The sequence below is a fragment of the Pogoniulus pusillus genome, chromosome 15 (assembly GCF_015220805.1).
Source record: "Pogoniulus pusillus isolate bPogPus1 chromosome 15, bPogPus1.pri, whole genome shotgun sequence".
Classification (NCBI taxonomy): Eukaryota; Metazoa; Chordata; class Aves; order Piciformes; family Lybiidae; genus Pogoniulus; species Pogoniulus pusillus.
The window spans coordinates 10223636-10240711 of NC_087278.1; the positions used below are offsets into that span (position 1 = coordinate 10223636).

A 17076-nucleotide genomic window follows, 5' to 3' on the forward strand; every position below is an offset into this window, starting at 1 on the left:
TTTTTTTTAGATGTAGAAAATGTCATGCTTTATACTCCTCAAATTGGCCATGATCCTTTTGTAAGGAGGAAGCGGCCCCGTGGCCCTAGGAAAGATGATGAGAGTGGGCGGCAGCTGCTGTAACCACTCACCCAGCTCATATCGGTCCTTAGCTGAGTCGTTTCAGAAGGAAAGGGCAGTAGGAGCAAAGGATGAGCCAAGAGTTGTGCTGCTGGGCTGGGTGGATAGAAGGGATGCACGTTAGGCATATCTTACCCAAATTACAAAGTCCTGCACGTGCAAGTTGTGCTAGATAATGATCCATGCAGTTAACCTATTGAAAAAAAATCTGAAGTCTGACGCTTTCTGAGGGGAAGGAAATGATCAGCAATGACAGAAAGGCAGGTAGCCCAGAGCTAGGCTGAGGTAGGTGTTTACTGGTGCACAGGAGCAGTGCAGAAGTGTTGAGATTAGAAATGCAGAACTCCCTGACTCTATGCATTTAAAACGGGGAGAATGGGACAGAATTTGGATAGCCCTTCTTGGGTTTGATCGCTGCAACATCCTTAGTTTTGAAACGTTGGAGGGAAGGGTTTTATCACTGCTGTCCTTCGGAGAAAGGTGACATCTTTTGTAGTTTGAGGCTGTTAACTCATTGGGTTTGGGCCCTCGACTTGATGTGGTTTGGCACAGTGATGGGTAAAGCCTCGTACAATTTGCAAGGGGAGCTCGGGCCCCTCCAGCCACGATGTGCCTTTTAAGTAAGTCAGCGGTAGGCTCTTGGGTGTCCAGTAGCGTGGCCGGCAGGTGGGGCCGGCGGGGTGAGCCTGGCGGCCTCTGTCCCTGCTAGTCCCATCTGTCCCCGTCGGTCACGGAGCGGATTCCTCCCTGGGAATGGAGGGGATGAGCTTCCTAAAACGGACACGACTGTCCCTCCTCAGCCTTGTCCTGTTCTCCCCACTGCTCACCGTCCCCTTTGGCAGAGTTAATCCCCTCCTCCTCCTCCCCTAGTTTGACTAGAACAGCTGAAGGGGGCAATCTGCCGGCCCAGGGCTGGGGCGATGGGGGCCATCCCGGGGCCCGGCTCCCCCCACCAGCCCCAGTTCCGGCAGCTGTCCCTGCCCGCTGAAGTACAGAGGGAGGGAGAAGTGTTAAGTGATACGGGCACATACTCCCTCGTGAAAGAGATCCCTTCAGCACAAGCTATCAATGTGGCTTCTCCCCTCTCCCTCCCTCCCTGACACCAAAGGGTTTTACTATGCTAATCCCAGCACCTGTCCCTGCCGAGGACAGCAAGAAGGGTATGGAGATGGGGGAGGAACAGACCCATATGTTTTTCCCTGTCCTGGATTGGGAGCGTTCCCTCTGACGCACCTAGAGCCCAGAACATATGCTCTTTTCCAATCCTAAATGCTGTTTGCTTCCTCCCATCCCTGGTGGCAGTGGCTGAGAAGATCCTGTGTCCCCCTCTTCCTGGCAGTCTCCCTGTTTGCTGCCCGGGAGTTGCAGGACTCTCCTCAGTGTAGGCTTGCAGGGCTGTTTTCAGTAGGAGAGTTCTAATTTTAGGAGCCTCTGCCGCCTATGGTTGAGTGCTGCCTTGCTGGATCCCAGAAGAGAGGGGCTGAGCTGAGCCGAGCCAGGCAGCTACTTTTTATTTTCAGCTGAGCTAGTGTCAACCTGAGTGGCCCCAGAGGCCTGAGCCAAGCACTGCGCAGGGCTGCCAGAGTCCTTCCCACAAGGCTGAGAGACGGAGACTCGGCTTTGAAGCTTCCAGTCCTGAGTCCATTTGGCCTTTAGCTGGAGGATCTTTGGCTATGTATGGTGTATATTGTATGGATTACCAATACCCAGTTGTGCAGGTAAGCAAAAGGACAGTGGTGACTTTACAATAGAGTGTTGGTGTTTGCTCTATATTTTCTTTGGGCAAAACTGGAGCTTGTGTGCTGGCTTTGTAGAAGAGCACTGCTTCTGTGCTGGGCTCCTTGGCTTCATGGATCACAGGCCTTGGCTGTCTAGAGTCTCTGAGGAGGGCTTTGAGGCTCCTGTAAATGAGTGGTACCATGTGGCACTTTAACTCCAAGGTCTGTATTGTGTGAGATTTGTGTGTTTTGGTTTGAATTTTTTGCTTTATTCTTAATTTTTGTGTAGAGATTTGAGCTGACAGCAGCACCATGCTCTGCAAATCAGTGTGGTGTTGTGTGCCTCGTTGCGTTGGCTCAGTGCATGTGACTTGTACGTGTGACTACAGTCGGTGCCACAGGGATGGCAAGCCACTCAGAGCGGCTTCTCACCTATTTTCCTCCTTCCTCCTTTGAGACCCCTCTCAGAACCTCTGACAAAGGCTTGTTCATCACTTTTTTCCTTTTGGAGGTCCAGTGAGGATGTGTAGAGTGATAGGAATGGGTGGGTTTGAGAGCAATGCTTTGGGCAGGGCAAAGCTAGCATTGCAGCCTCTGCTGGGGGAGGGGGCTATATTTGGAGCACACGTGAGATTTTCTGGCCTGGCATGTAGAGTCTTGCAAAAGCCAGAGGCCGTGGGTCAGACTCAAATACTTCTGGAGCCAAGTGAAAGATGATGTTCTCTGCACAGTCCTTGGCTATTCAGTGTCAGCATTCCTTGCCCTCACAGGCACCAAATTTATCCGGAAAACATGAAATGCAGACGAGTAGTTGAAGATTATCTACCCTGAGATACGTCAGATAGCCTCTAAAGAGTATTTTGTTAGGTTACCCTGTACCAGGGTTTTTATTACACACATGAATAGAATCTACCAACAGAAGTGTGTCTTTTGGTTGTTAAGATTTGTACCTGATAAATTGGTTCTTTGCACTTGAAACCTCTTTTTTTCTCCCTCTGGCCTTGATCCAGCTGGCATGTTTGCTCCATCTAAACTTGAGCCAGCACAGAAATGCAGGTAATGGGATGTTAAAATTGAAGGCTGTGCTTTCTTTACACCCCAGCAGCAAGGGGGAATTATAGCATGCAAAGGAAAAAGGAAAACTCATCCTGCAACTCACTGAAAGCAGCGTACTTGTGTCTTTCTCATCTCTCTCCATTTCCACGAGTCTTGTGAATGTTAAACTAACTCAAGCACTTGGAAGCATACATGTAGACTGCTTAGTCAAACAAGAAGTTAGTTCTTCAGCTGTGCTGTCACTAGTCTGATTTCAGTGGCCTTGTCCTGTCACCTGCTGCATAAACATCCTTCTCCGGCTAATTTTCCATTAGGATTTGAATGATAGAAGCTAACAAAAAAAAATCATGTACACCTGAGTGAACCTAGAAGAGAATATAAAAATGGCACAGACGTGCTCAGGTGAGAGCAATGAGCTTTGCCTGACATGATCAGGATGATAAGCTGTGCCCTGGCACTGCAGAGGCAGGCTAGTTAAATTTGCCCATAGTTATTTCAGAATCTTACTTCTCCAGCACAGTAATGAAGCTTCAATGCTTACGTGCCTGAGATGCACAAGAAATCATGAGAACTAGTAAGTATTGGCACCTAGAGCTGTTCTGAATATGTTGCTTTTTGAATAAATTCAGTAAGTGGAAAGGGATGATCTCATGGGTCTATGTTATTTAGGCTTCCAGCCTTTAGCTGTAGTTCTGTTTTTCTGCAGCATGTTCTGCAGTTTGAGTCTTGGCTTTTCCTCAGTAGCAGTTGGTGATGGTAAATTGGATAGTGGTTCCATGATTTGCACATGGAAGCTAAGTGAAGACTCTCTAAACTTGTTTCACTTCAGACAACATCTGAACTTCCCAGACTTCGGTGAGGAAACCTGAGTTTCACAGGTTCATCAGTTAATTTTATCAGTCTTGTTCGTTATCAGGTATTGCTTTGTGAGTTACAGTAGAACCCAAGACAACCAAAGCCTCAAGCCTGATCGTCTTTTCCATGGTACCCTTGAAGCCTTTGAAAGTCTCAATCAGATGTTTATTTCAGCTGGTTTTGTGGCATTTGGAGGTCCTGCAGACCTGTATTTTGTGTTGCCCAAGTACATCCATTGGAAATTGGTGTTTTTCTTTCAGTAAACAAAAGTAAAAGAGGAGGTCCTTTGTGGCCTACAATGAAGATGAAAGAGGAAGACCAGCAGTAGATCATACTGAAGGGAATTCCCATTCAGTTGGCACATGAACAAAGCGTTTGTACCAACTGGGTGATTGGAGGCAGTGCAAATGTGGGTTCAGTGTGTAGTTGAATACCTCTTTTGCTAAGACGATTCTTTATGATGGCAAATATTTCTAGAGGTTCCTAAGGACAAGGCCAAAATGGGTTAGAAATTATGCTATTCTGGTTAACAGTGCTGGGGTGATGGTAGGAAGTCCTTTCTCTGTCATAGAATCATAGAATAAACCAGCTTGGAAGAGACCTCCAAGATCATCCAGTCCAACCTAGTACCCAGCCCTATCCAATCAACTAGACCATGGCACTAAGTGCCCAATCCAGGCTTTGTTTAACACCTCCAGGCACGGCGACTCCACCACCTCCCTGGGCAGCCCATTCTAATGCCAATCACCCTCTCTGTCAAGAACTTCCTCCTGATATCCAGCCTAGACCTCCTCTGGCACAACATGAGACTGTGTCCCCTTGTTCTGTTGCTGGTTGCCTGGGAGAAGAGACCAACCCCCACCTGGCTACAACCTCCCTTCAGGTAGTTGTAGACATCAGTGAGGTCCAGGCTTCTCCAGGCTAAACAACCTCAGCTCTCTTAGCCTCTCCTCATAGGGCTTGTGCTCCAGGCCCCTCACCAGCTTCATTGCCCTTCTCTAGACATGTTCCAGTACCTCAACATCTCTCTTGAATTAAGTGCCCTAGAACTGGACACAATACTCAAGGTGTGGCCTGACCAGTGCTAAGTACAGGGGAAGAATAACTTCCCTTATCCTGCTGGCTGCGCTATTGCTGACAGAAGCCAGGATGCCATTGGCTCTCCTGGCTACCTGGGCACACTGCTGGTTCATGTTCAGCCTCCTATCTACCAGCACCCGCAGCACTGCCTGTCTGCTCTCCAGCCACTCTGTGCCCAGCCTGTAGTGCTGCTTGGGGTTGTTGTGGCCAAAGTGTAGAACCCTGCACTTAGCCTTGCGTTGTGAAGGTCTGTGCAATAGCTCTAGATCTGGTACAAGAAGTTGCCACCCTATGGCACAGAGGAGACTGAGGGAGTGCAAGTGAGTAAATTAAGTGGAGAAAATAAAGAGATTACCTTTAGTGATTTACAGAGGTCTAGTGAATGAGATGCATGTTGCTGAAACCTGGATGCTTTGTGGTGGCAAAGATAGAAGGTGGTTTTTGATGTGTTTTTTGAAATGGAATTTACATTTGACCTGAAATTGTGCTCTAGAATCTCAGGTTTGTAATACGGGAGGAAAAAAAATCTGGTCCTTCTTCCCAGTTTTGCAGTATTGCCTGTAAACTTGTAGTATCATAAGATGCAATGATGAGAGGATGAAATAACCCAGAAAAACATGGGCTCTGACTTGGAGCCCTGTGGGCTGCAGCTGTGGAGGCTGTCTCCTTCCCAGAGGACCCCACACCATGGTTAACTGACTGGTGGCATGGGATGGATGACCTCTGTGCTCTGGTGGAATATAAGGGCTTGCCTGGTGTCTTGGTCTCAGGTTTTTCATGCCAGAGGAGCAAACTGAACTGGGGTACACACTTCTGCTGGGCTTACAGTAAATAAGGAGCGAATAGGGAAGGGAAGGAGGGAGCCAGAGGTCAGCCTTCAATGGGCAAAATGGGGAAACTGAAAAGCACTGTAGGTCAGCATGGGCAGCCTGGAGAGCAGCAATAGCAGCAGCAGAACGACTAGATTTGCTTTTATCTGTCTACTTGTTTATTTAAAGTGGAAAGGACAGCTGGGCATATTCATGCAAAGGAGAACACGTAGGGATGCAAGGTGTTACTGCACCATAATTTTGCTTTTCTGCTGCTAGAGCCTGGGGTGTCTCTTGAGTACCTGGTGTCAAAAAGAGAGACATCTAAGAGGTGGCTTACCTGAGCTGGTTTTATCTCCATATCATGAGCACTGGAGTATCAGCATAGTCCTCTTGTCTAGCTGAGGAATTGGCAGACCTGTCTGTGGGTGCGATGTTGGGAAAAAATGGTTAGAGCATCTCAAATCCCATCTGCCAAATGGGGTAGCAGTTTATTGGCCTGTTTTACAGGGTCACCGGGAGAACAAATGCTGCCAGCCGTGGCGTACTCAGGTGTTAAGGGCCAGATGCTTACTGAAGATAAATGGGAGGGAAAAAAGCAATCTGGGACAGAGTCCAGCAGTCTCCAGCTTTTATGATTAAAGAAATGCAGATCCTGGCACAGATACTGTTTCCGGTTCATCCAATGCACCGAGCAACCCACGCGTTCTCCCCTTTGTGACAGGAGCGAGGTCTGTGCAAATCTGACATCTGCCTCCCGAACATCCTCCTGCGGAGAGATGCTCTCTCCGGCCTGGTGAGGTCCAGGCAGGGGAAGCCTAACCCCCCGACCCGAGCCTCGCTGGGCATGGTGGATACAGAGGAGAGCGGGGAGGCCCTGGGGTCCCGCCGGGCCGGGAGCAGCGCTGTGCAGGGCTACCCTCGCTTTTGTTTCCAGGACCCCGTCGCCGAGCTCCTTATTTCGCGGAGGGCCGGCAACTGAGGCGTCCCGACGGGCAAGCGAGGGAGCCTCTCGCCGGAGCTGCGGGCGCGGCGGAGACCGGGGAGTGGCCGAGCAGAGCCGAGCCGGGTGGGGCGCGGCGGGGGCGGTCCCGGCTCGCATTAATTACCTTCGGCATTCGGGGCGGTGCTTCCCGCAGCCATCTGGCTGAGCCGGGGGGGCGGCGGGGGGAGCGGCGGCTGGGTAGGGAGGGGGAAGAAAGGGAGGAACACCGGAGAAGAAAGGGAGGAAAAAGGGCTCGGGGGGCACCGCGCCGGCGAGGCAGCGCAGCGCAGGCACCCGCCGCCGCCTGCCTCCACGGGGCTGCTTTTCCCCCCCTCCTTTTTAAAAAAAAAATAATTTTTTTTTCCTTTTATTTTCCTCCTTCCCCCTCCCCTCCTTTGGCCCGACTCCCCCATTTTGGTTTATGGAGAAAAAGAAAATGGTAACTCAGGTAAGACTGGTGGGCGGCCCGGACTGCCGGAACCGCGCCGCGGTTGCTGCCTGCCTGGCTTTGTCTGGGCGGCGGGCGGGGAGCAAGGGGCTCGGCGCGTTGCGGAGCGGAGCGACCGGCAGCGGGGCTGCCCCGCTGGCTCCCCACGGTGTAGCCGTGGCTCCGCGCCGCCCCCGCCCGGCTCTGGGGCGGGAGGGAGTCCCGCCGCGCCAGGGACCTGGGATGGGCGCTTCGGGTAAGGGATTCCTGCAGTCCCCAGCCAGGAGCGGCCTCGCAGTGCCCTCTACGGTGAAGAGGTGCGTGAGGAGCGCAGGTACCTCTGCTCCTGAGTTAGGCTAAGCCGTGCTCTGAACGACCGATCCCGGGCGCGCACGAAGGCAGACGCCTTCCCAGCCATTCTGGCATCCGGCTGCCGGTCATCGTGAGAGCTGGGATCGTGAGGACAGCCCTTGTTAGGTAGCTGAAGGCGTGGGGCTGCCCGTGTCTTCCCGAGGGAAAGCGGCTGACGTTTCCCGGGGAGCGTACCCAGCGGCCAGGTCCGTTGCATTTTCCCCGCCTCGCAAGGGGATTTTATTGGATGAGGCTCGCCTTTTAAGGCTCTTCTGTGGTTTTTGGACTGTAAATGTTTGGGGGTTTTTTGGCATGGCATCTGCAAGTCGGCGGCGGAGAGAGTGGGCAAAGGGAGGAGGAGAGTGGCATCGTGGAACTGGAATCCTTCGGACTTCGGCATTATATAATGCCCTGCAGTGCCTTGCAGAGCTGGAAACCTTTGGGGGATATTCCCAAAGGGGGTGGCGGGAAGGACTCTTAGGAGGAACTTTTTTTCAAATCTGGGTTTCATAAGTGCTGGTTTCTGTGGAGCTTTGCAGATTTTTAGACTAGATGCATATTGTTGTCTTGGTTTTCCCTAGCCCAGGCTGAATCCCCTCTTCGTTAGCTGCTACCGAGATCCTGTCTGTCCCACTGCAAGGGACAGTGCTTTCGTGGGTGCCTGGCTCAGAATGAGTCTGCTGCAAGAACTGACACCTGCTTTGACCCTTTATGTCTCTGGTCTTGTATTGATTGTCGGTGCCTGAAAAACAGGTCTCTCTCTACTCTTAAGGTATCTCCCCAGGCTCCTAAGCATCACTTTTTACTATTTAGTCCCTTCCATTACCAGTTCCTTTTTATCCAGACCAAGGCTTTCTGTTTTGAGATGGAAGAGCTCTGCAGAAATCTCCCGAGGCTTTCTGTACCTATATTTAGTTTAGTGAGTGATGCTGAAAGGCTGTCTCTGCAGTCAGGCTCCATTTGTGTATTCCTGTGTGCTTAGAGCCTGTCCAGTTAGATGGAGATATGTGTCCCTGAGCTGCAGGTTAACATGTGCACGTTTTGGATAGTTGTTTTGCACAACCTTGTATTGCAAAGTATTCTTGGCCACAGCCTTTACACATAGAGCCTGTGTCTGTGCCATGCAGAAAAGTGCCCAGGTCACCAGCACTCCTGTGTCTAGTTTGTGCATGTGTAGAATCAAGCACCCTGAAGCTTGAACTGATTATCTTCAAGATGTGTGGAGCTGGGATGGATGGGATTCTGCTGGAGCACTGGCTGAAATGAGGGAAGGTATAAACTTGTTTAAAGGCTTAAGATATCCTAATAGACCAGGGAAATCTTCTATTCTACAGAAATCCTTATCTGGGAATGGAGGCACTGAGTGCACTATTAGCATTGGTTGACCTTCAGTTATGACTTGTCTTAAGAGTCTGTACTATCTGGGATAGGTTTTCCAGATTTGTGTGGCACATTTACATGCTGATGCTGAAGAAGATGCATATTAAAATAGCCAGGAAAGGGTGAGAGCTTGGACTGTTTTAGGTGGAGTCTTTGAATGAACAACAGATAGACCATTTACGCAGAGTTGAAGAAGACAGCGAAGGTGAGTTCAGTGGTAGCATAGTGCTGCTTCTTGTAGTGGGAGCACTTGCCTTGTTAGATTGGTCCTTAGCAGTGCTGCAGCTGCAGTTTTGGCCAAATGTGGATCTGAAGGAGTGTGGTACATCCAGGACAATATCCCCCGTGTTGTTAGTCTCAATCTGCAGTGCTGTTTGAGGCAGTGGAGTGGCGTTGCAACCTGTGAACGTATTTTGCTGGGGCTCAGTTCATGAAAAGTGAATGTTGTTGGCATGGCATGTTGAGCTGGTAGTTGCCACTGAGTGAATTTAGCGTTGCTCTGTTTGGTTCATTCTCCAGACCACTACCTGCCTGGTCTGTGTTTTACCTAGCAAGCTTGCTAGTTAACTCTGGGAAATCAGCTTCTGTACAGGATGAGAGGCTGGTAAAATGAAATTACTGGGGAGTGTTTAGGGTGGGAAGACTAGAAGCAGCGATGGGAAGAAGTAGGACATGCTGGAAGGTAGAGATGTGCTTGTAAAAGAGGAAACAAAAACTGCTAATGAGAGCAAGAGCTCAGATTCATTAACGGAAAGTATTCTGGTTTTATCCCCCTTAATCCTAAATCAGTGAAAATGAGTATTAAACGAGGCCCAGGACATTGTGTGCTAATTGCAGATAAAAGAGAGAGTCTTCGGTGGGCAGGAATTATATGCTAAAAGGCTTTTTTTCCTGTGTGGTGCATGGTGAGGTTGCTGGCTTGCATGGAGCACAAAGCCCTCCCTTTCTTGGACAGCCCAGTGCCTTGCTGGCGTTTTCCTCCGAATCTGTTTCCCATCAGGGCTGGGAGAGGGGGAAGGTGTCGAGCATCTCGGCGAGCAGGAAGGGAGCTGCTGCCTCCTTAAGGAGTCCTGCCAGCCCATGTGGCAGCCGGCAGCGCCGAGCGAGCGTGTGTATGTGCGAGTATGTATGTGTGTGTGCCTTTGTAATGAATGCCCCCCGCCATTGTCTGCCCCCCTCCCTGCTGCTGGCGGTGGAGCTGTTCACCTGGGCTGTTGCCCGCCTTTGGGCCTTCTTCCAAGATGGGAAGAGGAGGAAGGGCTGCTCATGGTAGTTAAAGCCAGACTAGGCAGAACTACTGTTTTCTGATTGCAGCACCCCATTTTCTCTCTTTCTCTGTCTTGAGTTCTAAGCTCCTGATGTGGATGTAGGCAGGAGCATCTGAAGGTCTGCTTTTGTGCAGCTGTAGGATTGCCAGTCTCCATTTTGTGGCACCATTTGAAGCATCTTTGCTGCCCTGCCTGCCAGCATGCCCCCTCTTGTCCCCCTCAGCACCCCTCAGAGGCTCCAGCCAGCGCCGTTTATCTTGGCACGTGTTCGACTTGCTACACTCTGCCCAGGGCTCGGGGAGGTGATGGCGTTTGTGGCTTTGAGACTAATTTATGTCCTTGTTAAAATGAACCAGCAAGCAACCTCATTTTTTCCAGAGATTTTCTTCCCTTTCCCTTCCCCCTTCCATAACCCTTTCCCTCCCAGTCACCATGTATAGCTGTGAAACAACCTTGTGCAGCCAAAAGTTGCTTGCTTAGTCAGTGATTTTTTTTCTTTTTCTTTTTTTTTTTTTAAAATTAAAGAAAAACCCCAAAACGCAGAGCCCCTTAAATGGAGATCTTATTTAAATCAGAGCAGCAGCTGACTCATTAAAGGCCTTTCTGTCTCCTTTTCGTTCCTCTGCCTCATTCCTTTTTCCTATCTTTTCTACCTCTTGTCACAGTAAGAGTGTGATAAAACGGATCTTTGTCTGCTCTCCGTGTTGGGATCGTGCAGGGGGTGTGTATTCAGAGTGGGAGGAAGACGGGAAATGGGGAGCCCTGTCAGACAGCTACCTTGTGCTATCTGAAAAATGTACAATGCATCCTATTATAGGAGACTGTCCTCCTTTGTTTGAACTGTCTGCGAGGGAGCCTGAGCCTGAGCACAGCCTCTCTCCTCCTGTTCCCTTATATCTGCTTTAGGGTCTGTTCCTCTCCCTGTATGCTTCAGGACTCTCCTGTTCCCCTAAAAGAAATCATTAAAAGATACCAAAGAAAACAAACTACAACAACCAACCAACAAGAACAAAAAACCCCACAAAAGACCAAACACTTTTTCTTTGCATAGTGGAGGCTTTCTTTATCTTCTCTATGACTTTTCTCTGGAGCTACCTCTATTCCTGTCTCCTTTCTTAAAGAATTGTATCTCCCTTCTGTTTTGGGCCAGGCGTCCTTGGTGTTTTCTCCTCAGTTTGATGGTACTCTTGCAAACTTGTGTTGAGCTGTCAGAAGGGGATCACTCTCTTCTCAGTTCATGGCCTTGGATTTCTTTGCTGTTTAGAAAGTGATGCTTGTTCACATGGTACCTGACTCTGTGCCTGTACCTGCCCTCTAGTTTTCACTTCCCTTCAGCTCTTATTTACAGAACTTCGTTTTAGTGCTGCAGATACTATGTCAGCAGCAGGAATTTATGTAAGAGGAATACTGGACAGTAATTTTCCTAGGAGAATGTCCCCCAGGAATGGATCTGTGCCTCACTTTCCCTGATGTAAATGCATTGTTATTTAAGGTGGGCTATGGATTGTGTCTGTAACTGTTGTGAAAGTTAGAGATTTAACTGCTGGTTAAGAAGGGCTTATTCTTAACTTAAAAACCAGTGGAACCTGTCAGAACCTGATGAGTGTTTTTTGAAGTCCTTTTCTCTTTATCACCTTTGCTGAGCACTTTCAGATGCACTGGAGTGGAAGCGAGCCGCTGTAGGTCTTGCAGAGCAGCCTTGGGATGGCAGAAGCTGTGCTCAGTGTTGCCTAGGCAGGATGGCAATATAAAAGGGAACTTGATATAGCAGTGCCATTTCCTTAAGTCCCTGTCCTAGAAATAACCTCACTGCTCCCTAATGCATTTCTTCTGCAGGTGACTAGGTGACTGTTCCCTGGGGTACCTGGGAATTGAGAAATGAGGATGCCTTGGTTTGCCACAGTACATGTTGTGATATTCGGGTGATGATGCTGTGTCACTGTAACATACTGTTTTATTGTTATTTTAAAAACTATTAATTTGTGAAGTATCCAAACTAGTGAAAAGGTTGTAGTGAGCTAACAATGAAATGCTACAAGTTGCAGGTTGAAACGAAGGCAAGCCCTTAAAATCAACAACGTCTTGCCCTGCAAGTTATTAATTCATGATGGCTCCATTGCACTTAATTAGTATTGACCAGCCTTCTACTATGAAATTCTAATACTGGAGTAAAAGGGGGATGCAGTGGGTGGAGGGAAGACTAATTTTTTGGTGGGGTTGGTTATTTTTCTGTTTGAGACCTGGATTCTGGTCTTAACTGCTTCAAGTTAAATGCTTGGTGTTCCTGTTTCAGTGCATTTTCAGCAGATGATGTGTGCAGTTAACTGCACCTTTGCAATGAATTCCTTAACCTATTTATCTCCTAGCTGCAGAGTCACAGAATTCACAAACCTAGCATCTCGTGGAGATCTAAGTACCAGACAGGAGGTGGTTAATTTGCTTCAGTCTGCTCTCAGATATTATTTAAAGGGATGTAGTCAGGTATTCTTCCTGGAATAATGTGTGTTCCCTGGAATCAGAGCAGAGAAATGTTAACTTTCCTAGCCAAAGTATTTTGGTTTGCTCCTGTAGAGATATTTATGGTTCTCTGCTGTGCAGGATGTTGAGGTTTTTTTGCTGGACTGCTAGAGGTTGTGCTATGGCCAGGGAGGGCTGGAGATGTATAAGGTAGTTCTGCAGGGTTTGCAGAAGCTAGAGCAATTAATGCTCAACTGAAAGCTTTTTGTAAAAATAGAGTGTGCTTTGCCAGTGTAAAAGAAAATAGGACAAATGCTGGGCCTGTTCAGCAGCGTGCTTTGTTTAAAAGATCCATTTTCCCCCCCCTTTTTTCTCCTTTGCAAATCTGTCCATTGAGCAATATTATTCACAAACTGAATTGAGAGCTATCAAGATGGTAATAGGAAGGCACTTCAATTCCGGGGCATTTCCATATTTTTAAGTTGTGAAATAAACCTTCATTTGTTCGCTTTATTTCTGTGTCTATTTATGATAGTCTTTAATCTCATGATTGCATGCTGTTTTGTTCCACAAGAAAGGAAAGAAAAACCAGACAACCCTCCACCCATCCCCATCAGCTCCAGTAGATGTGGCATCACGATGACCTCTGCAAGTATCAGTAGCAGGGTTGGCTGTCCCAGATGCATCCCACAGACCTCTGCCACTTAAACTGAATGTGTAATTAGCTGTTGTTTTCTGTGCAGGCCAGCTTGATCTGTTTGCCAGTTGGTTTTGTGTACTTGCTGACAGCAGAGGAATAGGGAGCTCTTGCAGTATTAGGCTCTGGTTTAGACTTTGAGAGTGAACAATTGTAGGCACATTTTCCTCTTCCATCCCTACACGAACGCTCCTGTCTCATCTCTGCCACCAATTGTGGATAGAGGGTTCTTCTTCCTCTTGCTCTTTCCTCTCAATACCTGGTTAGTAGCTTGTCCTATGTAAATCCATGCCCAGGCTGTCCCCATCTCCATTCCTCTCCAGTTATGTGTCATCTGATTTTGGCAGACTACTTCTTCACCTTGATCATTTCAGTTCTTTCTCAGCTGATTTTTAGGCCTTGCTTATTCTTTCCCTGCTTCTCCTCCTCCCTGTCCTCACTAATCTCTTTGTCATACACTTTTTTGACTTCTCCATCCATACCTTGTGTTCCTTGCTTAGTTTGCCTTTCCTGCTGTTATTGCAGCCAAACTTGTCTGATCTATCTCTTTTTCCCTTGTCGCTGCCTGTCCTGTTGACAGGCTTCTTGTCCCAATTTACTTTCCTTATGCTATACTTTCAGCTATGTTTCTTGGTTGGTTTTCTTTTTTTTTTTTTTTTTTTTTTTTAAGTTTGGAGTGGCTAACCACTACTCTGTGTTACTTGATTCCTAGAAAAGGGAATGATGCAAGGCACAGAAGGTGGGTCATCTCCATGCTGGCATTGATCTGCATGTCTGGATCTGGTATATCTGGTATCTCCTGTGAAGCTGTGTATCAGCTCTGAACAAGACCATGAAATCACAGAAGATGGGGTGCAAGTGGCACTGCCAGGCACCATCAAGAGCATCTCTGTTTCCTGCTACTGTGTAAACCATTCCTGATAGCCTTGAAAACTGTGATGCCATTGCCACCCTTGACAACCCATTCTTTTCCTTTCTGTGCGTTGCTGAGTCTTTCCTAATATTTAAGCCATTGTAAACCATGTTGCTACCATTTGGTTCTTTCCATGGTAAATATGAAGAATGTATTGGTTCTTTCCTTTTCAGTGAGTTTTGTACACTGGAATCTCCTTCTTGTTTTTAGCTTTTTTTGGACCACCATATATGGCCTTAATAGCAAATTTGGTCGATGAAATGTAAGACAAGTACCGTAGTTTTGTTATTATGTTGGTTACATTTTGTTGGCTGTGTAGTATAGTTGCTTAATATAGATCTATGAAATTGCTTTTTGTCAAATATGAAGTCCTCATAGGCTTTCCAAAGTATGTGGGTGGGTTTGTGGGTGGGGTTTTTTCCTCTTCAGAATAAACAAGACAAAATATTCCCCCCCTGCTTTTTTTCTTGAGTTGGATAGATACAACTGAAAACAGTCTTGAAACAGGAAGGATCAGCCAGCCTTCCTCTAACAGCTCTGTCTGTAATGGAGACTTTTACCCTGAGTGGTTTCTAAATACTTAGGTGGAATTGCCCTCCAAGTAGCCTGTAATCAGAGGATGCATAGAGACACCAAAAATGTCCAAGTAATTATGAGGGTAATCTTTTAGCTGCTTCTGAAGACTACCCTCAGGCTGGGAGTCTTGAGTATGGTTAAAATTCTCTCAATCTTCCTCCCAGTTATCCTGCTTAAAATTCATAGTCTCTGCAGTTGTGGTCCTGTGGAGTTTAGGATTTCTGTGTGCTTTATAAGTCCTAGACTTGCCAAGCTATCTGACTTGGAGGACTTATTTGGTTTTCAGATAATTGCTTTTGATTAACCAAGATTTAGATAATCAGTGGTTGACCTATGCAGTGCATAGACCTTCATTCACCTATTGAGTCTCTCTGATGCTCCTTATCTGAAGCCTCTGCTCTCCCTCCAATCCTAATAGCAAAACTTGCTTTAAACGACTTAAAAAGACTGATTTGAAAATGCCTGGGAGAGGAGTACACATTCCTTGGACAACACTAGTCCTCCTTTGTTTCACATATGCACCATGAAGAATGGAGCCCTTGATTTGATTTGTTCTTTGTAGCCTTTCTTATTTTTGCTATTGCAGCATATGAGAGGTTATCAAAACCTACAACTTATGCAAAGTACTTCAGAGTGTTAGGGAGCAGGAGTAAGAAAGGCTTTTGTTTTCCAGCTTGTGTCCCCTCCTGCTTTGCAAAATGTGGTTGAGATAAATAAGGCAGCAGGGAACAGGATCTCAGAGTTTCAGATCAGTATTATCTTTAAAAGGATCTTTCTAGCCTGAATCAGGAGGTAGAGGACAAAGAGTGTGGTGATTTGGTAAAATTAGTGAGTTAGTCTATTTACCGTTGGCTGGACTATAAGGTATTGTGGTGTGTTAGCTTGGCTTAGTGCTCAAATATTTAATGCATGTCAGTTTGCTTTAATTTTTCCCCTTGCTTTTCTTCATGTGTGTGATAAAGCTGTTTAGTGTTAAGTTTGCTTTGCAAAACCATTCTCTGGTCTGCCTCCACCCCAGTCCAGGACAAAGCACTCTTCTTTCTCAAAGCAGTAGGTAGAGGAGAAAGAGTACTTCTGGGAGTCCCTCTTATATAACTTCGGTTTAATCTGGGGAAACAGTGATGTTGGTGGTTTTTTGGGGTCACTTTAGAGCATGTGATGGAACCAGTCTGTGGTAAAGAGTGTAGTGTGGTGAGAAATAGGGTTGAAGAAGGTGGTGATTGGAGGCTTTGATGAGAACTTGGGACAGTTCCCTGCTCTAGTTGTCTTTCACAGGGACATGGGTGACAGACTGTGAATGAGCATATGTTAAGTGTGACTGATGAAAAGGTGCAGGCAAGGAGGCACTGACCCTCCTGGTGGCAGATAGAATTTAGGTCATTCAAATTCAGACTTTCATCCTAAGAAAAGTTTCTGTGGAACTCTAGATCTTCAAAGATTCTTTTGGTTAAAATGCTTCAAAAAGTGTGAGAATAAATTTATCTGTTAACATGGACTTGAGAGAGGCGGAAGAAGATACTGCAGAGATCCCAACGCTCTTATCAGAATGCAAGACTTCTAAATGCCTTGTCTTATTTGATGAGATGAAACAAACTAGATCAGGTGAAGTCAGATTAAAGATCCTTGAGCCGTGTTTTCAATTGAGTCTGAAACTGAAGCTTTGGGTAGCCTCATGGCTACTGTGGTCACAATCAAAACGAAAGTAAGAGTGATGGTGGTGGTCCTGTCCCACTTAGCTCAAATGTCATTTCTCAGGATTTCTGTTGTAGTTGAATACTGCTAATTGATTTTGACAGTGAGCTGCAGGAGTTACTGCAATGTGGCACAAAAGTCAGGAGAAAGCTGCACCGGAGGCTGCAGATGCAGGCTTCTCCTTTCAGATTCATGCCTACCCTGTCCTGATGGGTGGCAGGGGTCCTGCGTGGAAGCTCAGCCACGTGGCTAGGAACGCGTGTCTGAGCCAGACCTCTGCTTCAAGCAGAAGTATCCAGACAGCTGAAGTGGCTTTTCTTTTAAAGTGGGCGGGTAGGAAACTCTGAGCTGTGCTATTTGTAACACAGAGAAGAATAGATAGAGCTGAGTAATAGGAATTTCTTAATGTTTTGGAGGAGCATAAAGGAAAATAAATTGGAAAATAAATTCCAGTCGTCCAGAGATTTGTAGAGGACTGTAGTGGCTTTCAAAAGTATAGTAGGCCTCTAGGTTAGCTATGAGGCTCTGTATGTCACCATACAATTATTCTGAGATACTGGCCTAAATCTAGGAGAAAAAAAGCTGGTGGCAGGAAAGAACCATATTTGATTGACGTGATCTAAGTGTAGAGCTGTGATGAGCCTCCTGGCTACTATGGTGAGCGCCCTAGCAGAAGAATGTTAGAGTGAGGC

At 47.2% G+C, this 17076-nt stretch overlaps 1 protein-coding gene across 7 annotated transcripts in view; it reads left to right on the forward strand.

Annotated features, from left to right (window-relative positions):
• Positions 1-17076, forward strand: part of RBFOX2 (RNA binding fox-1 homolog 2) — a 171951-nt gene that overhangs the window by 81374 nt on the left and 73501 nt on the right. The window contains exon 1 of one of the 7 annotated variants that reach the window (XM_064155353.1): positions 6832-7071. The exons of the other annotated variants lie outside the window; for them this stretch is intronic. Within the exon in view, the coding sequence (XP_064011423.1) occupies positions 7045-7071 (27 nt within the window). The 5' untranslated portion in view covers positions 6832-7044. Of the gene's footprint in view, positions 1-6831; positions 7072-17076 lie in introns of those variants that run through there. 7 annotated transcript variants of the gene reach the window in all.